Genomic DNA, 16,789 nt, shown 5'->3' with positions numbered 1-16,789 from the left:
GGACCTGGAGACAGAAGCACCCAGGTCTTTCCTGACTGCAGGCTCAGCATCTGACCCTCAACACGATGATGTCTCTCCGTGGGTCATAGGATCATGAGCTGTGTGACCCTGGGCAAGTCACTTAACCTCTGCTTGCCTCAGTTTCCTCATCTGTAAAATAGGGATAATAACAGCACCTCCCTCTCAGGGCTGTTGTGGCACTGGGCCTGGCACATGCTAGGGCCACATAAATGCTTACTCCCTCCCTCTCCCCTTCATGGATTTAGAGCTGGGAGGGACCTCAAGCCTATTGAGTCCAACCTCCTCTTTTTACAGATGAGGAAACTGAGGCACAGAGAGGCTAAATGACTTGCCAGGTCCCAGCCAGTAAATGCCTGAGATGGGGTATGGAGATTTCCTGACTTCGATTCTAACAATATATTCCATTGTCTCTAGCACAGGCCGCTAAACTACACATCAGAGTCTGAACATCTGATTCCATGAATGAATGAATGAATGAATGAATGCTAGGTGATTCAGTGCACAAAATGCTAGGCCTAGAGTCCTGATGACTTACCTCAGATACTTCCTAGCTGGGTGACCTTGGACAAGTTGCTTAAGGGCTATCTGCCTCAGTTTCCTCATCTGTAAAATGAAGTACTATCATCATAGCACCACCATCCCAGGGCTCTTTCAAGGATAAAATGAGATAATATGTGTAAAAAGCTTTGCAAACTTTAACGTGTTATATAAACTCTAGTTATTATTTTTAGTTTTAAAAATTATTATCACTTCCTATTATGTGCTAGATGCTGGGTATAGAGATAATGGGGCTTGAGACTGTCAACAGGGACATCAGGGGGATCCTTGTCGTTGATAGAGAATCCCTGGTTCATTTGGAATCTGTCTACACTGTCCTTCTGCTGTGACGGGCAGGAACCCCCTTGGCGACTGTATCCTCTTGTAAGCCTTGACTGATGCAGATCATAAGGATCGGTGAACAAAGCTATCTCCACTCTGGCCCGCTTCATCATTGCCACTTCATTTTTCTGGAAGTGACTCAGTGGGGTGGATCTGGGAGAGAGGAAGCAGGTATGCCAAGTAACCAGGAGAAAGGCACTTTGAGTGAAGAAAGCTTTACCTTGGAGGCACCTGAAAAACATCCGTCACCAAACTGTCTTCCAAAGATGACATTTGACTGGTGATTTTTTTCAAAAGATTAAAAAAGTGACTTATTTCAATAATCTTGGAATCTAAAATTAGATATCCTCAATAAAAATTCATATTCTGGAAAGAAAATAATATAATTACACCCAGGCAGTGTCATTAAAATAAAACTTAACAGCTCGGATCCTTGTTGCTGTCATCTCCCCTCATCCAGATTGACTTGCCATCTCAATGAATTTGGTTCTTAGGTCATGACAGTGACAACAGTAACTAGCATTTATACCATGCTTTAAGTCTGCAAAGCACTTCACAAATATCTCATTTAATCCTCACAACAACCTTGAGAGATAGGTACTATTATTCTCTCCGTTTTACAGATGAAGAAACTGAGGCTGGCAGAGGTGAAGGGACTTGCCCAGGGTCACACAGCTAGTAAGTATCTGAGGCTAGATTTGAGCTCCGCTCTTCCTGACTCCAGGTGCAAAGCTCTATCCACTGCACCACCTGGCCACTTGCACTATTCTAACCCCTGCTGTCATATTTGGGGATTTTATTACTAATGTTACTGTCCTTTTTTGAATATCCCACCCTCCAAGTTCATAAGTTTCTTCATCTCCACTCTGCCTCTGCCACCCACCTTAGATCTCACTCATTCATATCTGCCTCTTCTGTGATCTTGAACTCTGGAATTCTCTTCTATTTATCATTTCCTCTCCTTCCATCCCTCCCCTGCCTTGTTCCTCCTAAACCTATTCTTTGTCCTCATTATGAACTCCTTCTCCTCCTCCCAATTTCTCTTTCTCCTACCAATAGGACAACCCTGTTCTGGCCTCAGTTTCCTTCCTTCACCGTCTTGACTCCAGTTCAACAATGTACTGCCTTTCCCTCTTGATACCTATGCTCTCTTGTCCTTCCTGGACACACTGGACCACCCTCAGCTCTGGCTCACCCCTACTGTCCTGATTCTCTCTTTCTACCTCTGAGGCAGTTAACTCTGTAGGAGACAGTCTGCTACAAATTCATGCTATCTAATCTCAACCAGGCTTTCACTGTTCAATAACATTCCTTTTATTCTTGTTCTGGTTTTTAAAAAATTTCCTTTTATTTTTCAATTAATGTCTTTATTCTCTCTACCTCCCATAGACCTCACAATTAAAAAAAAATCGACCTTTGTAACAAATATGCCTAGTTTAGCAAAACGAATTTCCACGCTATCCATGTCTAAAGAAGCATCCCTTATTCAGCCCCTTGAGTCCATCATCCTTTCGCCAGGACTCTTTTATCATGAGTCCTCTGGAATCATGGCTGGTCATTGCAGCGATCAGAGTGCTTAAGTCTTTCAAAGTTTACCATGTTGCTATTATTATATGAATCATTTTCCTGGTTCTACTCACTGCACTCTGCTCAGTTCATATAACTTCCTAAGTTTTTCTAAAACCATCCTTTTTATAATTTCTTGTGGCACCACGTCCACAACAAGGTGCCCTGAGGGAAAGACAGGAGGTAGCAAGGTCTGCCAGGCAAGTCAGACCACTAATCACCACCTTGGCCTGCAAGCCATCTCCCCTCAGACCCAGAAGAGACAGCCTAGGACTCTGAACCCAAGAGCCTTAAGAATGGTAATGCTTCCAGCTCAGTGGTCACAGCCACCATCCTTGGAGGCAAGCTCTGTGGAGATCCAGCCTGGCAACTGCTCCTTCTGTTACTACTGCCATATCTACTGAAGACCCAGAAAAGAACGCTATTGCCACCAAAGACCTTGGCACTGTCAAATGGTTTAGAATCAGCAATTGATATGATTTATCAGTGGAAATGACAGTAAAGAAGAAATAATAGTGTTTGCTTTGCTGCTGTTTCCTAAGGACCTTTTGATCTACTTGCAGCGGAAATCTTCTATATATGTTGTCTCCCCCATTGAAATTTGTCATTTTTCCTTTTTTGTCATCTTTGCCTATCTGACAGGTGTGAGGTGGAACCTCAACGTTGTTTTAGCTTGCATTTCTTTAAGCATCTGGAGCATTTTTTCATATGGCTGTTTAGTTTGTACATGTCTTCCTTTGAGAACTGTCTATTATATCCTTTGACCATTTAACAAATGGAGGAATGGCTCTTATTATAAATTTGAATTTAATGCCTTACATGCCTTAGAAATGAGATCTTTACCAGAGAAACTTCTGCAAAGTCTTAGTGACTTCTTATCACACTCTCTGAAGCAGTTCTTCCAACACTCCAGATTCCATGTGTCCCCAGAGTCACCCCTAACCCATCTCCTTCAGGAGAGGACCCTTACGTCCCATTTTAACAAAGAAATTGAAGGTATTGTCAACCTATACCAGGGATTTGGTCTAAAGAACAAACAGAATTAGGCTGCATGCGCATGTTTATTTCTCTCAAAGCTGGAGACGTGTGGGGTTCATACCCAGGAGTTCATCAGAAAATGAGCTCAAAGAAAGCTTCAAAAAGGGAGATTATATAAGGAGGTGCTTTCCTCCTTCCCCTCTTGACTCAGGATGCCTGTGTCAGCCAAAATTATTTTCTCCATATGTGTTAACCATAATATGAGAACGGAATCTCTTAATTGGATAGGTTCATAAAAACAATAAGATAAGAGAGGTGCCAAAGTGTCAATGGAAATTATGGTTCCAGGATGTCTGTGTTTCTTCTATCATAAACATGACACGACATGACATGACATAACAGTACTCATAAACACAGGAAAGAGGGATGCCATTACTCAAGATAGTGGCTCACAAGGGAGAGTCATAAACAGTAAGATAAGGGAAATGTCCGGTGGGCCAGGTCCTTGGCAGAAGAATGTTCCCGGTCAGCAAAATCCAGCAGGAGAGCTTGGGCTCACTCAGACAGCAAAGCGAGGCATGTCGGTTATGCCAACGAAGGTGGCTTTTCTGATTGGCGAGTCCAGGTTTGGGGCTTTTTCAGGTGATGGAGGGCTCAAGCTGCATCCCTCTACAACTTCCCCCATCTTTTCTTTGTTCTTTGTTTCTTTGTTCGAGGTCCTTTTCGCCAAAAGCAACCCCTCCACTGTGCCTTTGGTCCAAAACCTATTGTATCTTCTCTGGGAATTTCACCTGTCCAGCATACTCTCTCTGTTTCACCTTCAACCTCTCCCTAGCTGCTGGCTCCTCCACAGGCTACAAACATAGGCCTTCTTTTCTCTCTTTACTCTCATCAGCTCCATGGGCTTAATTCTCATTTCTACACTTCTGACTCTCAGATCTGTATAGCCAGCCCAAATCTTTCTCCTGTCCCCTATCACCAATTGCCTATTGGACATTTCCACCTTGATATATCCCAGTAATTAGGAAGCACAGTGAATAAAGTGCTGGGCCTGGAGTCAGAAAGACCTGTGTTCAAATCCAGCCTCAGACGCTTATTACCTGTGTGACCCTGGGCAAGTCACTTAATCGTCTACCTCACTTCCCTCAAATAAGATAAAATTTGTAAACTGACTTAGCACAATGCCTGGCACATCACAGGTGTTTAATAAAATGCTTTCCCCTTCCCATAGTTAACTTAAACTCAACATGTCCAAGACAGAACTCATCTTATTTTTTCCTCTAGACCTCCTCTTCCAAATTTGCCACTGTAGTGAGCTCTATTCTCTTTCCAGTCACCTAGACTCATAACCTTGGAGTCACACTAGATTCTTCCCTCTCTCTCTAACTCTCTGGGGAAACAGATCCCGAAGATTAAATGACTTGCCCAGGGTCACAAAGCCAATAAATACCTAAGGCAGCCTTCAAACTCAGCTCTTCCCACCTCTTAGCCCCGTATCCAATGGGTTGCCTAACTGCCACATTCTCCAACAAGAAATAAATAAAGTCACTGACAATCATTTAAGATCATTTGAACTCCAATAAGGGCCAAAGGCTGAACTAAGGCACAAATATTTTCCCCAATATCTATGAGGCATACTCTCCCCTACTTGTGGTCAAAGAGTCATTCGAATTGAGAAACAATGTATACTGGAGGCTGGTAACATACAGACAGAGAGAGACAGAGACAGAATGAAGAGAGAGAGAAATTTATATATCTATTTATTTGTGTATCTGCATTGATAGATGGGGCAGCTAGGTGGGCAGTGGATAGAGCACCGGCCCTGAAGTCAGGAGGACCTGAGTTCAAATCCGGCCTCAGACCAAACACTTGACACGTATTAGCTGTGTGACCTTGAGCAAGTCACTTAACCCCAATTGCCTTACCAAAAAAACCCAAACCAAAACAAAACAAAAAATAGCCCATACATAGATAGATACACATATACACATAAAAACACTTCAGACACTTGAGTGGAGGTTATGACGTCCATTAATGGAGTTAGAATAAAGCCATTTTTTCCTGGTCACTCTCGAGGGGAGCCCAATGATTAGCTTACTCTCAGCCAGTTTAGCTCCCTCCCACCAAATGCTAGTTGCAAAAGAGAACACATTTATCCAAGCAAACAGTAGACATAAATCGAGGAAGTCATACAGATTAAATGATAGAATATATAAGAGCAAATGAGCTCTTCCACTTAGGAGCAAGATAAAAGCCCAGCATAGACCAAGAAGAGAATGATTTTACCAGGGAAATGTGTTCTTAGCAGTCTCTAGGGGTGCAGGTGCTGGGAATCCAGGAGAATGTTGGAGTGTTTACTTCCCCACACATCTGGAGCTTTTGGGGCTCCAGCAATGCAAAGGTTTGCTCTCCCTCTCTCTGTCTCTGTCTCTCTCTGCCTCTCTTTCTCTTTCTGGCTCTTTCTCTGCCTCTCTGTCTGTCTGCCTGCCTGTCTCTATCTCAGTGTAATAGTCAGTTGTGCTATTTTTTTCCTCTCCAAAAAATACTATTTGCCATATGGGCTGACTCTCCAGAAGGGATACATGGGATGCTATGGTGGTGAAAGAAACAGAAAATATCAATAAAAACTTATTTTTTAAAAAAAGAGTTAATAGGGCAGAGCCAAGATGGCAGAGTGAAAGCAGTGACTTGCTTGAGCTCTCCCCCATACCCCTCCAAATACCTGTACAAAATGGCTCTAAACAAATTCTAAAGCAGCAGAACCCACAAAAAGACAGTGAAACAAATTTCCAGCCCAAGACAACCTGGATGGTTGATGAGAAAGGTCTGTTGCACCAGGCTGGAAGAGGAGTGCAATTCAGCGTGGGCACGCAGGCGAAGACCAGGCTTCAGCGAGCCTGGAACAGGCCTCAGGGGACTGAATCACTAGCAGTTGTGGTGGTTTCTAGACTTCTCAACCCACAAATGCCAAAGACAACTTAGAAGGAAAGGTCTGTCAGACCTAGGTGAGAGAGAAGTGTGGTCTGACCTCAGTCCTGGTGCTGTTCCAGGGTGGTGGCTGCTTCTGGAGCTCTTGGCCCACAGATGGTGGGGGGATCAAGCCACTGATCAGAGGGGGATTGCAGGGATCTCTTTGCTGGCACTGAGGCAGGATTCTCTTGCTTTGTGTCTGCTTGGATCTGGGGTGCTGTCCTGGGTGGTGGTCCTGGGCGGTGGTCCTGGGCGAGAAGGAACACTGGCATGGTGGAGCTTGTGGTAGCGGTGGAGAGCGAATCCTCCTCACAGTTCCAAGGCAGAAAAGATTGCTGGTGGTCACTCACAGACCAGAGCACAGGCCAGGAAAGGAGTAAACACCTCACCCTTGATCATACCACCTTGGAAGAACTGAAAATTTACAGGTCCCTAGAAGTACCTCTGAAAACAGCTGCACAAAACCCCTGAAGCTTGGGACAGGACACCCTTCACACTGGAAGCAGACCCCTACCTTAAGAAAGAGTTTAAAATTCAAGTAATTGGCTGGGAACATGAGCAAACACTACAAAACAGTCAGGCCACAGAATCTTACTTTGGTGACAAAGAAGATGAAAACATACAACCAGAAGAAGACAACAAAGTCAAATCTCCTACATCCAAAGCCTCCAAGAAAAATATGAATTGGTCCCAGGCCATGGAAGAGCTCAAAAAGGATTTTGAGAAGCAAATGAGAGAAGTAGAGGAAAAACTGAGAAGAGAAATGAGAGTGATATAAGAAAATCATGAAAGACAAGTCAACAGCTTGCTAAAGGAGACCCCCCAAAATACTGAAGAAAATAACTTTTAAAAATTTACTAACCCAAATGGCAAAAGAGGTCCAAAAAGCCAATGAGGAAAAGGATGCCTTAAAAAGCAGAATTGGCTAAATGGAAAAGGAAGCCTAAAAGCTCACTGAATAAAATAATTCCTTAAAAATTAGAATGGAGCAAATAGAAGCTAATAACTTCATAAGAAATCAAGAAATTATAAAACAAAACCAAAAGAATGAAAAAATAGAAAACAATGTGAAATATCTCATTGGAAAAACAACTGACCTGGAAAATAGATCCAGGAGCGATAACTTAAAAATTATTGGACTACCTGAAAGCCATGATCAAAAAAGGAGCCTAGAGATCATCTTTCAAGAAATTATCAAGGAAAACTTCCCTGATATTTTAGAACCAGAGGGCAAAATAGAAATTGAAAGAATCCACCGATCTCCTTCTGAAAGAGATCCCCAAAGGAAAACTCCTAGGAATATTACAGCCAAATTCCAGAGTTCCCAGGTCAAGGAGAAAATATTGCAAGCAGCCAGAAAGAAACAATTCAAGTATTGTGGAAAGACAATCACGATAACATAAGATTTAGCAGCTTCTACATTAAGGGATCAGAGGGCTTGGAATATGATATTCCAGAGGTCAAAGGAGCTAGGATCAAAACCAAGAATCACCTACCCAGCAAAACTGAGTATAATCTTTCGGGGGAAAAATGGAAATTCCATAAAATAGAGGACTTTCAAGCGTTCTTGATGAAAAGACCAGAGCTGAATAGAAAATCTGACTTTCAAATACGTGACTCAAGAGAAGCATGAAAAGGTAAATAGGAAAGAGAAATCATAAGGGACTTATTAAAATTGAACTGTTTACATTCCTACATGGAAAGATGATATTTGTAATTCACAAGACCTTTCTTAGTATTAGGGTAGTTGGAGGGAAATATATCTATATGTATATCTACATCCATATCTATATATATAATACATATATGTGTATGTGTGTATATATATAGACAGAGGGCACAGGGTGAGTTGAAGATGAAGGGATATCTAAAAAAATAAAATTAAGGGGTGAGAGAGGATTATACCGGGAGGAGAAAGGGAGAGGTAGAATGGGGTAAATTATCTCACACAAAACAGACAAGAAAAAGCTTTTACAGGAGGAGGAAACTTTTACAGGGAGGGGAAACGGGGGAAGGTGAGAGGGAATGAGTGAATCTTACTCTCATGGGATTTGGCTTAAGGAGGGAATGACATACACATTCAGTTGGGTATGGAAATCTATCTTACCCTACAGGAAAGTAGGGGGAAGGGGATAAAAGAGGGAGGGGTGATAGAGGAGAGGGCAGACTGCAGGAGGGGGTAATCAGAAGCAAACACTTTTGAGAAGGGACAGGATCAAAAGAGAGAATAGAATAAACAGGGGGTGGGGGTGGGATAGGATGAAGGGAAATATACTTAGTTTTTCACAGCATGACTATTATGGAAGTGTTTTGCATGACTACACATGTATAACCTGTATCGAGTTGAAGAGGTTTACCTAAGGTTTCCAGAAAAACCTTAAAACTTTTAGATTCCTTGTATACTCACTTATCTCTCTTTGACAAAAAGAACCTGGCTTCAGTTTTGTTTACCAGTCCCAGGAAACCCTTAAAGTTTTAGAAACTGCCTTATTTCCCTTTGAAAGCAAACTTCCCCTTTCAGGTCCCTTCATTATCTATTCTCATTGTCTGTTCAAATCACTCAGACATTCCAATCGGAAATTCTCACCTGGACCCTTTTCCAAAGGGTCCACCTCTCCCCATCAACTGGCTCTCCCAATTTTTCACCTTCCTGTGGCCTTTGGCCATTTCTTACCCTTAATCCTAGCTAGGTGCCAGTGTTCCAGCTTGCTGGCCACCCCCATCCAGATCTCCCTAGACCCCTCCTCCCCTCACCCCAAACTGCTTGGCCACTCCTTGGCCCCCTCCTCCCATCACTCCAAGCTGCTAAAGACTCATTTTTCCCCCACTTGGACACTGGGAATTTCTCATGCCCCTAGAGGATGAGACCCCATGCCCGCCCATAACGGGTGTCACCTGGCCTGACCACCCTAGCCCCAGCCCCTACTCAGATGCTGAGCTTTCTAGACTGCCTCACGATGCTCGTCCTTGCTAGCCTCACCTAACCACCTTGAACCCTATTTAGATCACTGATGTTTGGGTTCCTTTGGAGTCTGGCCTACATGCTTATCTTTAATATACTTTTCTCTGGCTGGAAGAAGATCTGAGTCCAATTCATCCAGGCAGATCCGTGCCGTGATTTGGGCTTTTCCCCATGATCTTGGGGTGCCTCTGTGCATCTAAGAACACCCCAAACCCCGCCCCCCTTCAGAGTTGCTTGTCTTCTCAATGAAGGTGGGTGGGGAGTGAGGGAGAGAATTTGGAACACAAAGTTTTAAAAACAAATGTTAAAAATTGCTTTTACACGCTACTGGGAAATAAGATATATAGGCAATAGGGTGTAGAAATCTATCCTGCCCTACAGGTAAATAGAGGGGGAAGGGGATAAGAGAAGGGGGGGTGATGGGAGGGCAGATTAGGGGAAGGAGTATTCAGGATGCATGCTGGCTTAGGGGTGGGGGGAGGGGAGAGATGAGGAGAAAATTTGGAACTCAAAATCTTGCAGAAGTGAATGTTGAAAACTAAAAATAAATAAATTAATCACAAATTTTAAAAAGAGTTAATAATGACTTGGACATTGTGGCGCATGCCTCTAATCTCTGATACCAGAGAGGATGAGGTTGATGGATCTCTTGAACTTTGTAGTTCTGAGCTTCAGTGAACCACACCAATTAGGTGTCTACATTAAGTCAAGCATTGATAATGAGTCTGGGGGGCGGGGCGGCAGAGGAGGCAGGCACCAAATTGTCTAAGGAGGGGCAGACCAGCCCAAGTCAGAAATGGAGCAGGTCAAGGCTGCCATGCCAGCCAAGGCAGAACTGGACCTGTGAGCAGCCTCTGTATTTACAGCCTGGCAAGATGAGGAGATCCAGTCTTTAAAAGAGTTAATGGTGTCATTGAGACTTATTTTCTGTAAATGGAAATCATGGGCTTATGAGCTACTGTGTTGGCTAACAGAGTTGTATTCCTACACACAATAGGATTACCACTGAGACCCTGAAAGTGCTTGAATAGTAGCCAAGTGATACAACAAACAAACCAACCAACCTTAGATCAGCTAGTTTGAAGGCAGGTTGAAATAAGTGAGTCAGACCCAGAGAGAGAGAAAGGGGGTATGGCTGTTGCTTTTACTGGACTTGACTAGGGCCAGTCTGCTAGTAGTTTATGTTTGATGTTGGAATAAACAAAATGAGATACTCCTGGGTTGTTTGAGAGTTAGCAACAACAAAAAAAAGATTTACTTAACCTTCAGAAGAAAAGGATATACAATGATAAGCAACAAGAACATGCATTCAGCTGAGTGATGGTCCTTCCCCTGCCAGTCTTTTTCTACCAGACAAAAGCTTCAGAGAGCTCCTGGAGCTCCTTGTGGGTGTTTTGGTATTCTGGTGACCACAAAGTCAAATCAACAGCTTGAGTCTTTAGTCCCCTGAGCCAATTAAGTTCTGAGGATGGTTTTAATACCACCTTCCCGGCTTAAATTCAGTCAGCCAAGCATTCATTTGTTTTTGGTTTTTTTTTTTTTGTTTGTTTGTTTTTTGGCTAGGCAATGGGGTTAAGTGACTTGCCCAAGGTATATAGCTAGTAAGTGTTATGTGTCAGAAGCCGCATTTGAACTCAGGTCCTCCTGAATCCAGGGCCGGTGCTCTAACCACCCCAACACCTAGCTGCCTCTTGTCAAGCATTTATTAAATGTTTATTAAGTGCCAGGCATTATACTAAGTACAGAGAATATGAAGAAATGGAAAACAATCGTAGCAACAACAGTCTCTGCCCTCAAGGAACATACCAATTTGGAATTTAGAATTAAAATAGGGTTGTATTAGAGAGTTTCAGAGCTTTCTGCATATAGTATAGATGATCAGATTATCCTGCTCATTTCCTCCACCATTTCCCAGTAAATGCTTTCTAAATGGGTGATTTATGTTTAAGTAACCAAAAACATGAAAGACAACCCATAAATGGCCATTTATTGAGACATATTATCTACCACTCCTCCCCTCCCCCTTTAAAACCTTTTGAGGAAAAATTAGTATAATTTGCATGGAGTCAGGGATTAGAATATTGCTCCCATTACAGATATTTTATGGGCAGATGCCATGCCCATGGGTTATACTGCTTATCTCGGTGGGTCTATAGACGCCTCTGGCCTATATATGGGATATATTTGCATAATGCTCCATATGGAACCTGAGTTAGCAAGGGCTTCCAGAGTCAGGTGGGGCCCTTGTTACATAGTTCATTATCATTAACCAACCTTCAAGTACCACTCTAGCCCATAGATTTGACACTCAGAAGGCACTGCCTTGTGACATCCAGTCTCTTGCAAAGTGTTGGGCATATAGCACATACTTAATGTTTGCTAAGTTGAATCGTATATATTAATGACTGCTCTCATTTCCTTAGTGCTTTCTGGTTTGCAAAACACTTTCCTCATGACCCAATGAGGCACGTAGTATAAGTGTAACAGCTTTCCCACAGACCCTGTATGTGATGGGGCACAAATGATGGACCCCTAAAAGGCCCTGGACTTTCCCACTTGGCCCAGGTCCCTGGGGCACCCAGCCCTTCCCAGTTAATCCTTTCAAATACCCTTTCATTGTCTGCATCTGGCCCAACCCTAGATAGCTACTCCTTAATTCCATCTAGACCCCCTCTCTGTTACCTCCCAGTTACCCCAGCCTACTGTCCACCCCTGTCCAGATCTTCGCACAGTCTTACCATATCAAAGGTCCATCTTGCTCCATTAAGGTGCTCAGTTTCCTTACAAGTCTGGCCCAGTTGTCAATACAAGCGTCACAAATGCTCAGATTCGTAAAATCCTGCCTACCTAAATTGCTGTTTTAATAAACTTTATCTCTGACTGAAAGAAGGCTTGAGTCAATTCATTCAAGGCAGGACCCATGTCCTTTACCTTTGCATTTTGGAGTTCCTAGCACCCCTCGCCCTCAACAGATATTGTTGCATTTTTCCCAGCTTGGGAAGTTAATGCAAGATCAGAATTGTAGGATAGTGTTGGACCAACCCCTCACCAAGATGGGCAGTATAACCCATGGGCACAGCATCTGTTCTAGCAGTGGATGCAATATTTAATCCCTGACTCCACAAAAATTATGCCTTAACTTCAAAGAGTGAAAGAGGAGAGGACAAGGGGAAGAGAAGGTGAAGGTGGTGAAGAAGGAGGCAGTTGGTTTTTCTTTCCCTCCATTCCCCCAGTGGAGCAGTGTTATAACTCTGACAGCTGCTGGTAGTAGCAGCACCTATAGTTTTCTTCTTAAAACCCAAGTTCTGGGGCAGCTAGGTGGTGCAGTGGATAGAGCACTGGCCCTGGAGTCAGGAGGACCTGAGTTCATAATCCAGCCTCAGACCAAACCCTTGTCACTTATTAGCCGTGTGACCCTGGGCAAGTCACTTAACCCCAATTGCCTAAAAATTTAAAAAAAAAAACCCAACTTCCAACAGAGACCAAGAGAGGTAGCCTTTAAATGGACAAGTGGAGAGATGGATAACTGCGTGCGTGTGTGTGCGTGTGTGTGTGTGTGTGTGTGTGTGTGTATTTTAAAAATCATTGCTAGCTCTAGTAGTTGGAGTCTGAGAGAAAAACAGGAGAAACTAAAGAGCTTATCTCCATCCTTGCCTTACTTCATCTGGAGTTGACTAGTATACATTTCTAATTGTGTACTTAAAAAAAAAATTCTGTTGAAGACTGAACTGACTGATTTCATTTTTCATAAGTAAATATGATTCACAATCTCCTTATGTTTCCTGGTGTCCCTTTGTTCATCACAAGAGGGTATGGGACAGCTTTAGGAGCCAAAGGAAAAAGAAACATTACCCAGCACCGGTCTGCAATCTTAACCCCTCTCCCAATTAACTGTTAAAGAGTTCTTGCTCTCTAACAGGAAGGAAAGAAGGAAGAAAGAAAAGGAGGAAGGGAGGGAAACAGAGATTTATTTAAGCACCTTCTATGAGCCAGGCACAAATTTATTAAGTGCCTTCTATATGCCAGATACTGTACTAAGCAATTTACAAGTATTATCTCATTTGGGTCCCACAACAACCCTGGGAAATAGATGCCATCATTATTCCCATTTTACAGGTCGGGGTAATAATATCACCTACCTCCTCAGGTGGTTGTGAAAGCAAAGTAGAGTGCTATATAAATGTTAGCTATCATGATCACATTCAGATCATGTATCTTTTTTGCAGCTCAATGTGGTATTTGGTAAACCGTGTGCCATCTGCAGAACTGACATTCTCTCCATCGCTTTCTTGCATCTAGACAATCAATACAACAGTAAACCAAAGGTGTGAATATCCCCACTGAAAACTGAGCCACAGCTGCAGGAGGTGAGAGCTGGCTGCAGCACGCGCGGTCTGGAGTGTGAGCTGCCGCTCTAACCCTATTTTCAGCCACACCGCTCCCGGGCTCGCCAGCTCTCCTCGCCTCACTCAATCCTGCAGTCCCGCTGCGCAACACGCCCGCACACGCGCAGAACAACCTCGGATCCAGACGGAAAGCCCAGGTACGACCCCGCCCCTTGGCCACACACCGCCCCACGCGCCTGCGCCGCGCGCCTGCGCCCAGCCCTCGCCGCCGCCGCTGCCGCCGTAGCCGCTTCCTTCTTCTGTACCCGGCTCCTCGGCCCCGTCCCGGGGGCCCCGCCCAGGCGGCCGCGGCGCCGGTGACAAGAAGGCGGAAGGGGCCGAGATAGCAGCGTTCATGATGGGGCTCTTTGGGAAGACGCAAGAGAAGCCTCCCAAGGAGCTGGTGAGAGGCGCGGCGGCGGTTGGACCCTCCTCCCCCGCCTCAGGGGCGGCCCGGGAGGTGGGGGGAGGCGGCGGAGGGGCGGAGGGGCGCGTCCTCAGCGGCTCTGGGGGCGCTCCCGGGCCGCCCGAGGCGGAGTGAGTCCGCCTCCCCGCCTCGCGCCGCTGGCCTCGGGTTTCCCGTCAGCACCCCACCCCCCCCGGGATTTAGTATGACCCGCCCCCCCCACGCCCCCCTGCCTCGGAGCTCTAGAGCGACTCAAGCTCGGGGAGGGGCGGGGCCTGAGAGTTGAGGGGAGGGGCCGGAGCAGGGGGCGGAGCCTGAATGGGTGGGGACAGGGTTTGAGCAGGGAGGTGCGGTGCCAGCGCTGGAAGGAGAGGGGCTGTTAGAGCTCAGGGCCAGATTCTGGATCCTCCCTAGCTCACCCTGGGACGGTCTCTCCTTTGATCCTCACTACGGTTCTGGCCCATGGGTGCCCTTGTGATTACTCCCATTTTACAGGGGAGGAAACTGAGCCTCAGTGAAGTGACTTGCCCAGGACTACACAGCTGGCAATTGTTTGAGGCAAAATTTGAACTCAGGTCTTCTTGACTCCAAGGCCACTGCTCTATCCAGAGACTGCCATCTGCTAGATGCCTTGTGACTCTGGGTCATTTGAATAGCTCTGAGCCTCAGTTTCCCCATTTGTCAGATGGGCATAAGAATACCTCAGTTCAGTTCAACAGATATTAAGCCCTTAGTCTGGGTCAGGCATGCTGCTAAGCTGCACTACCCCATAGGATTGGTGTAAGGATGTAATAAGGTTTTGGATAGGAGGTACCAAAGCCTAATGTATTGATTGCCCATTTCTCTTCCTTCCTCCCCAACCCTAGCCCTCTTCTGTCCTCCACACCTACTATACATGTGACCTTGGGTGAGTCATAGAACCTCTCCCTGCTCTGGTTTCTTAATCCCTGAAGGACTTGTCTCATAGGCTTGTGAGAGGCAAAGAGGGGCCTAGATCCAGAGCTCAAAGTGACGGGAAGTGTTAGAGGTCACAGTGGAATGCAGGCCCCCCTCAGGCTCCAGAGCCTGTGTGTTTGCCAGTGAACTGAGTGTACTGAACGTTTTCCAAACCATAAAGTGCTGCATAAAATGTTGGTTACTGCTCAGGCCTATAAAATGCGAAGGGTGGACAAGATAGTCTCTAAGGATCTTTCTTGCTACAAATTTATGGTCCTGCCTGTGAGAGCCCATGATACCTTTTCCCTTCTGTTCCTCCCCAGTACTCCTTGGTCCTTGTGACATGATTTTCTAGGTGCCTAACCCCTTCTCCTTCCCCTTCCCTCCCATCCTCACCACTCGAAGCACACAAAAGCACCTGTCCCATAAGAGGGCTGGCCTCACTATATCATTATTATTATTTTTTTTTTTTTTGGTGAGGCAGTTGGGGTTAAGTGACTTGCCCAGAGTCACACAGCTAGTGAATGTTATGTGTCTGAGACTGGATTTGAACTCAGGTCCTCCTGACTCCAGGTCCAGTGCTTTATCCACTGCACCACCTAGCTGCCCCATGGCCTCACTATATCAGCAGTGTACATACATGCCCTGCCTTATGACACTTCCTTTCCAGTCTTTCTTCTTCCTCCTGACATGGACATGACTACGTGCCCCACAGACTCTGGCTCTGGCAGGCCCCATTGATCTGAAAAGGGTACAGGTGGGGCCCACGGACAGAGTGTGGCTCCTGCTTGGAGGAGCCATCTAGCAGTTTGTAAGAAGTGGGGTCTTATTTGCAATGAAACTGTAAGCTCCATGAGAACAAGGTCTGCTTCTTAACTAATAATAACCCCTGGCGTTAGTGTAGTGCTTTAAAGTTTGCAAAATGCTTTACGTACGTTATCTCATTTCATCCTCACAACAACCCTGTGGAATTGAGGTGCTGTTGTTGGGTTTTACAGATGAGGAAACCAAGACTGGAGATTAAAATGACTTGTCCAGAGATAACTGCTAGTAAGTGATACAGCTAGTAAGTGTCAGAGGCCGGACTTGAAGTCTGGGTTTTCTGCCTCCAAGTCCAACACCGTCCATTGTGCTGCCTTTGTATGTAACACAGTGCTGTGCTAAATAGAGGCTTATTGGATGACTTAGTGGAATAGATGCTGCTCACTAATCAGACATTGTCAGGGCCTTCATCTGTTCCTAGTTTGATGGGCGGGAAAGGCTGCAGGGTTTTGAGTTTTTTGGTTTTTTTTTTTAATTTGTTCTAGGTTTTCCTGACCCTGCTCTCTTGGGCCTCTGTTCCTCTCCTGGGTCCACACTTGCTTGGCTGCTCCTCAGTCTCCTTTCCTGGTCCAGGTCACACCCACTAACCAAACCCCAGGGCTCTGTGCTGCCTTCCCTCCTTGTCTCCCTCGATGATCTCTTAGGATCTCAGACCCAACTCCAGACTCCCAACTTACCTTTTACTGCTGAGGGTCCCGCCATTCTTCAAGCCATCACCCAGCGTCATAGACCTCCCTCATCACCTGTACTCATGATCGTGGAGGACCCCCCCCCCATGCTGCCCTTGCTTAGGCCCTGATTATTATTGCAGTAGTCACCCTCTCCCCCCAGCCACTCTTGCTTAGTGACCTCCAGGATGAAATA

At 45.2% G+C, this 16,789-nt stretch overlaps 1 protein-coding gene across 1 annotated transcript in view; it reads left to right on the top strand.

Annotated features, from left to right (window-relative positions):
• Positions 1 to 14,042: 14,042 nt before the first annotated feature.
• CHMP3 (charged multivesicular body protein 3) overlaps positions 14,043 to 16,789 on the top strand; it is a 40,300-nt gene continuing 37,553 nt past the window's right edge. Inside the window, exon 1 of the mRNA XM_027860442.1 lies at positions 14,043 to 14,164. Within this exon, the coding sequence (XP_027716243.1) occupies positions 14,117 to 14,164 (48 nt within the window). The 5' untranslated portion in view covers positions 14,043 to 14,116. The remainder of the gene's footprint in view (positions 14,165 to 16,789) is intronic.

Source organism: Vombatus ursinus, unplaced genomic scaffold, assembly GCF_900497805.2.
Source record: "Vombatus ursinus unplaced genomic scaffold, bare-nosed wombat genome assembly UNPS02014181.1, whole genome shotgun sequence".
Classification (NCBI taxonomy): domain Eukaryota; kingdom Metazoa; phylum Chordata; class Mammalia; order Diprotodontia; family Vombatidae; genus Vombatus; species Vombatus ursinus.
Note: the sequence above shows the minus strand (reverse complement) of the source record. Positions and strands in the feature narration are given on the sequence as shown.